Below are 6,421 nucleotides of genomic sequence, written 5' to 3' on the forward strand. Positions count from 1 at the left end.
ATCTGTAGCCTCCTCTTCAACTGCCCAGACTCCCACACCCCCTGTGTACCAACTCCACAAGAGTCCAGTGTGAAAGCCCTGAGGGAGGTGAGTGGGCCCAATTTCCCAGTGGGAGAGGCTAACGCAGCACCAACACACAGCAGCTTGGGTGCTGCCTGGCTGAGCAGAGACCAGGACACCCTCCCGGCCAGATCACAGCAGCACACTCAGGACTCAGGGGAACCTGGTACGGTACTAGTCCTGCAAGGGCTAGAAGGGACAGAGCTGCCCAGGGAGGAGGGCTCCTGGGGTGGGGAAGGGAGTGCAGGAAGAGCCGACAGCTTGGGGTCCCACTTTCCACCACGAGTGGTCCCAGGGATATGGTGGCACTGGGGAGTGTTCAGCACATTTCTTCTATAAAGAGGAACGTGACGGACTCATCTAGGGTGAGTCTGGGCGTGTGTGATGTGTATGTGTGTGCAAGATGGAACACCTGCACCCCAGGCCCCACAGACTGCAATGCTCCTACATCCACCACATATTTCCAAAAGGCCCCTGCCCTAGGGCAGGGCAGGTGGCATGGCAAGTGAGAGGAGAGCCATGTGGCCGCCCAGGCCCATGAAGGGAACCACACAGCCCTGCTTTCCTAGGACAGCCCAGGCCTAGCAGTGCCTCTCGCTAGCTTCACAAAGTCCTGCTTTGGTGATAAGTCACATGGCCACCTAGCTACACCTCTGTCTTCACCAGCCCATGCCCTGGTGGGGTGACTGGTTGTACTGGGGAAGGGGTGAGGGAGGGGACAGGGAGGAGAGTGGGAAGGGCCTCTCAGTCAGAAAGCACTGCCAACAGCCAGGATATCTCAAGAAAGAGACATCCTCAAAAAGGTGAACTTCTCAAGAAAGTCCATTTCTGGCCCATCGCCAGGCGTGAATCTGTGAGAGCCACCGGTTCATAACCTCTGACGACAACGCACCACGCATCCGTCTCTCATCCGTTCATCCATCTGGACACGCCTGCATTAGACACCAGCTGGTACTTACCAAGTCCCAGGTCCCTTGGAACTGCACAGTGAGACTATGCTTCAGGCCCACTCTATAAGCCATCACTGCTGTCACAGACCCACCCTCTGTCCTGAAGGACACCCAGCCACTTAGGGAGCATCTCTACTTGGAAAGCTCCAGAAACCTCAGGTTTACCATGTTCAAAAACGTAGCTGCCATCTCACTCCCTCAGCCCACAACCAATGCTGCCCCCCACCTACTGCCAGAAAACCCCAGGCTGCTCCGGATTCTGTTCTCCCCTCACATGGCCCCGGGTTCTGGGCTGGCTGTGTCTCAGCAGCCCCCATCTCCCATCTTCTCTGTCACCACCACCTGACCTTGCTCCAGCAGGGCTCTGCAGCAGGCCTGGGTGTCTCCCTGGCTCCTGGCCTGTCTCCTGTTCCCAGTTCCCAGCTCGGCTGTCCTCCATGCTACTGTAACATCTCTCCCTGCTCAGATCCATCCCTGGTTGGCCAGGAGTTTCAGCATAGATTTCAGACTCCTGTGCTTAGCATAAGACCTTCTGGCTCCCCATGGGTAGAAACTCCCTAACCCTCCAGCCTCATCCCCCCACACCTTCACTAGAAGCATTTGCTGCTGCCACTCTGCGTGCTGGCTGGCTGCAGGTTTTCTGCAATTACCCACACTCGCCTACACAGACCGAGGTCCCCGCTGCCTGCGTGAGCTTCTCTTCGTCCCTCCGTCTGCAGGCTGAAGCCCACCTGCACCTTCCCAGTGGCCGAGTGGTTTCCACATCCCCAAGACACAAGGCAACACATTTATACCCCATCACAGGCCCCCCATGAGCCGGCCCCCATGTGCAGCCGTCACCTGCCGCCTGCCTGTCTCCCCCGTAGATGGAGGGAATTTGTCGTACTTCTCTTTTCTTAACCCCCAGCACCGAGCCCATGGCCTCATGCTCATTCATTCGCCCACTCAACATCAACAAGAGCACCAGCTCCTGGCACTGTGCTAGTGCTAGGGCCACAGAAGCGGAAAAGAAAACCCCACTCTTAAGGAGCTTGCACTTTAGAGAGGAAACCATAAAAAAAAATAGACAAATCAATACAGCATATAACATCAACTGGTACAAAGAACCATAAAGAAAAATAAAGCCAGGTGAGGGGAAGAGAATGATGGTTGTAGGGAGTGGAGATTCTATTTTACACAGGTCATCTGACATGGAGTGGTGACATCAAAGCAGAACTGTAGAGGAAATGAGGGGCCAGGCTCGCAGCGACATGGGTGAAGAACATGTCACAGGAGAGGAAAGCAAGGGTGAAGGTCCTGAGGCAGGACCGTCCATGCAGACGTGGCCCCATGCCGGGGGTCTGGATGCAGCAGAGAAGCCCGGAAATCTGGACCGGGCTGTGTGTGGCCTCCCAAGTGGGAGGTGCCAGAGGCTGGGACCTCATTGTGCATGCCAGGGGTGGAGGTTCTAGAGGATTCTGAGCAGGGGTTCGGAAAGAATCTGACCCAAGGTGTGCAGAGACAAGCCCAAGACCCCTTTGGCTACTGTGCCCTGAGGTTCCAACTCTCAGGACACCTGTCCACTGGTCCCAAGTAGAGGAGGGTGAGAGGAGAGGCCCCAGGGTACATTCCAGTCCCCTTAGGAAGCATGACAGAGTGCAGAGAAGGCATGGTGACAGGCAAGGGCATGGAATGGCTGAGACAGGAATACTCCTCCTTGACCACATCGGCAGCAACCTTACCTTTGGTCTCTCTTCTTTAGCGGGATGGTGTCTAAACAGAAAAAGCCAAGCATTAGGAAGGAGGCCCATGACCATGGTGCAGCTCTCTCGGGGCCCCTGCTGGCACGTGGGAAGGAGGGAAGAAGTCAAAGACAACCCACCTGGGCCGGTACTGAGGAGCTCCCTGAGTTAGGGCCACCTACTGGGGTGGTCTTGGACTGAGTACTCTGCCCCCGCCTTTCGCATTGGTGGAGGTTCCCTATCCATCTGACACAGAGCTCCCTGCGCTCTGCACAGAGCAGGGACAAGCATTCCCTAGGCCCTCACCTCCCCCCACCAGCCCCAGACTTGCAGATCCCAGGTCCTCCAATTCACTAATGTCCTCCGCCTATCCGAGGCCTGGCTGCTCTGGGCACAGGACTGTTCCCTCTCCCGTGTTTGTAGGGATACAGTATTGGTGATAAATAAATTCCTATGACCAATGAAGCCCCTCATGTGATTAGACATGCCCACATCTCTGGACCCCTCCTCCTGTCTTGGCCCAGACCACCCTCTTTTGGATGTCTTCATGGATCCGAATCACATTTTCCAGAAATACAATGAGGCTCCGTTCTCCCTGCAAACGCCTCATGGGAAAGTGTGTCATTCCTGCATTAAGCACAGTCTAACGTACAGAGCATGATTTTGTGGATGGCACCTTGACAGAAAGGGGGTGCAAATCAATGTCTCATTTTGCTATGGAAACTCGCAAAGTAGCCGCTCAGCACCCGCAGGTGTGCCACATGGCATGGAGGGCCAGGCCAGGGTTCACAGGAGCCCAGCACTGACCTAAGTGGTGCTTGCCCAACTTATGGGGGAAAAGTGCAACTTGGTCCACAGTGCGGGCAGCACTTCCCACCACCCACCCACCCTGAGACCAGCCTCACTGCCTCCTGGGACCAATTCTATCTCATCACGTCATTTGGATAAGAAAATAGAAATTTCTTAAAAAAGCCAATTTTAACTCCTCTTCTCACACTTCTCCAGGAAACTCAGGCATACTAAGAGCAACTGAATGAAAAAGTACAGAGAGAGACGGGTAGATGGAAACAGAGACAGAGAGAGTGAAACAGAGACAGAGAGTGACAGAAACTGAGAGACAGAGGAACAGATAGGGGTTCAGGCAGAATCTGACCCAAGGTGTGCAGAGACAAGCCCAGGCCCCTGTGGTCTACAGTGACAGAGAGACACACAGACAGAGCAGCAGAAACAGGCAGAGACAGAGACACTGAGGCAGGTAGTTCCCCGCAGGTCTCGTCGGCCACAGCCTGCTGTGCCCGGGGATTGCAAGTTTTGCTCTTTCTCCAGACAATGGCATAGAGCTGCCCTCAGTGCCTCTCGTCGGTGCCTTCCTGGTCCTGGGGTGCTGTCCTTTCCCAGGCCAGTCGCTCACCATTGGAGACCTGCTGTATGTTTCTCAGCTCTGAAGAAGAGTCATCGAACAAGTTCTTCCGGATCATGCAGATCTTCAGGGCCAGGAAGCCAGCAGAGATGGCGACGCCTAGCCCGGTGCCGATGAGGGCGTACTTGTAATCTGAGAAACGAAGCACCGGACTCCAGTCACCACACTGTAAAGGTCAGTCACAGCTCCCTCTGCACTCCGGTGGAGCCCAGATCATGCGGGTGCACGTCCCTGCTGCCGAGGCCACCCTGATTCTCCACCCCCCCGTGGGCCCATTGCTCTCACTTTCCCCACAGCCAAACCCTTCTTCCTGGTCCCTCCTGCTGTGGAAAACGTTCCCACCCGGGTGATGGGTGGTTCATTTCTCTGGCCTTCCTCACTTATCCCTTCATTTACTCATTGATTCATGTGTCGAGAATGTATTCATCGTCTGCACTGAAGGCCAATGAATAAGAGCCTGTCTGGTCTTTGAGGAGCCTGTGGTCTGCTGGGGAGGATGGGCAGGGAGCTCACCCCAATGCCACTCAACAGGGATGCTCTGGGCCAGCGTGGACATGTAGGTGTCAGGAGTCCTCAGGAGGTGACACGCAGAATGCACCTTGCCAACACCCAGGCAAGCCCCTGATGTGAGGAGGAGCTAGAACTGTGCAGAAGGAGAAGGGACACCCAGGGGACGGCAAACTTACTGCCTGGGCTCACTGCTGTGCAGGGTGCCGTGGGCACTGGAGCTGATCATCTAGCTCAGAAACCAGACAAAGGTGGCTCTGAGCCCACATGTTGTAACGGCACCAGACCAATCTGGCTGGACTTTTAGGTAACAAAGCTGTGAGTTGTTTCTCAGTGGCCACTTGCCCTGGGTTGAAGGCCATGTAACCAAAACTGCAACCACAGAAGGTACCTAAGTGCTTGGACTGAGGAGGGCATGGGGAGCTAAGAAGTGGACCCCACCTGGCAGGGTCCAGGACCCAGTCAGAGTGGGTCACTCCACAGCAGGGTCCAGTCAAATCTCACCAGCTGGCATCACCTCTTTGCAAGATTCCATCAGATCATGCCTTATTACCGTATGCTTATGAAGCCTGCCAGTCCTCTTGTCGCTTTGGAAAGTGTCCCCAGTGTGCTTCTTAGTCGTGCCAGGTAATAAAAACCCTCTTGCTACAATCAACTAAGCTGCATCTATCTGCTTGATACCCACCAAGTAAATAAGGTAACAGTGTCCCCTTGGAAAACAGGCTCTAAGGCAAGACCTTGCCTGCTGGGATAAAGCTGTTGGCAGGCCTGGTAGCGAGGGTGGCCCTTGTTCTGCACTGACCACTGTGGAACCAATACTGGCACTGTAGCTGCCTGGCTGTGAATTCAGGGGGGCCTTCTTCCTGTCGCCCAACCCTGCACCCAAAATTAGATGGACAGCCACCTACCAATTTCAGCCCCAGCAGACTTGCCAGGTGCCAACACTTGAGCTCCTCCAACATCTGCAAAGAAGAAAACCCAGAGTCCGGTTAGAACAAAGCTGGCTGTGATCAAACCAGGGGTTCAGGTTCCCCAAGCACCCACTCCCACAAGGCTGGGAAAGCCTGCCACAGGTGCCCCTCCCACCTGGCCACCATCCTCAGGAGCACAGAGGTGGGCTCCTGATTGCCGCAGAGTGTCTTAGAGCCTTACTGGGACACTGGAGGCCCCCTCAAAACCCAGACCAGGAATGTGATTCTGCTGAGCTCAGTTAAGCTCTTTAACATGGTCTCCAAGACCCACACTGCCCGCAGCCTGCCTCTTTAGGCTTCCCCCTCACTCCCAAGACCCCCTCTCAGTCCATCGGTACTGTGGGGCTTCCAGTTCCCCACATAGGCAGGGCATCTCCCTAACCTAGGCCATACCCTCTACCTGCTCCTTCTTCAACCCCTCCATCCTTACCTGGTGTTGGTTCTGAATCACTTCCTCCCTGACTCCCCACACCCGGGTTAGCCACCCTCTGTGTGCCCTGAGATGCTTACGTTGCTATGTGCTTACCCATCCTAACTGACCACACCAACAGTTAACAACATGTTCCCGGCACCACTGGGCTCACTGCTCAGATATTAACCCCCTGATGTGTCTCCTGGCTGGTCCTCCACCCCCGCTGCACAGGTGGTATTACCAGATATCTACTAAATGAACTGTGATCTGAGAGACAAAAGTAGATGCCCCTGTACCCAACTAAGATAGACACTAAGGTTAAGGAAACAAAAGGTAACCTATGGGCCAAGAGTTCAGGACATAGTTGGTATGGTAACTTC

At 54.9% G+C, this 6,421-nt stretch overlaps 1 protein-coding gene across 1 annotated transcript; it reads right to left on the bottom strand.

Annotated features, from left to right (window-relative positions):
* Positions 1-2,711: 2,711 nt before the first annotated feature.
* CUNH10orf128 (chromosome unknown C10orf128 homolog) lies at positions 2,712-6,053 on the bottom strand. The gene is made up of 4 exons (XM_023508009.1): positions 6,023-6,053; positions 5,567-5,620; positions 4,143-4,283; positions 2,712-2,762 (listed from the first exon to the last, which is right to left on the bottom strand). Exons 1-4 carry the CDS (start codon positions 6,051-6,053, stop codon positions 2,728-2,730), a joined length of 261 nt encoding a protein of 86 aa, XP_023363777.1. The 3' UTR covers positions 2,712-2,727.
* Positions 6,054-6,421: the final 368 nt, after the last annotated feature.

Source organism: Otolemur garnettii, unplaced genomic scaffold (genome assembly GCF_000181295.1).
Source record: "Otolemur garnettii isolate 467f Iridium unplaced genomic scaffold, OtoGar3 scaffold00217, whole genome shotgun sequence".
NCBI classification, from domain to species: Eukaryota; Metazoa; Chordata; class Mammalia; order Primates; family Galagidae; genus Otolemur; species Otolemur garnettii.

Excerpts from the sequence above, each read along its gene's own strand:
- CUNH10orf128 (XM_023508009.1), bottom strand. The coding sequence starts at position 6,053 with ATGGAGGGGTTGAAGAAGGAGCAGGTAGAGG. Across the intron at positions 4,284-5,566 it reads GTCTGCTGGGGCTGAAATTG|ATTACAAGTACGCCCTCATC; the intron begins GTAGGTGGCTGT and ends TTCGTTTCTCAG. Across the intron at positions 2,763-4,142 it reads CATACAGCAGGTCTCCAATG|ACACCATCCCGCTAAAGAAG; the intron begins GTGAGCGACTGG and ends TTTTCTGTTTAG.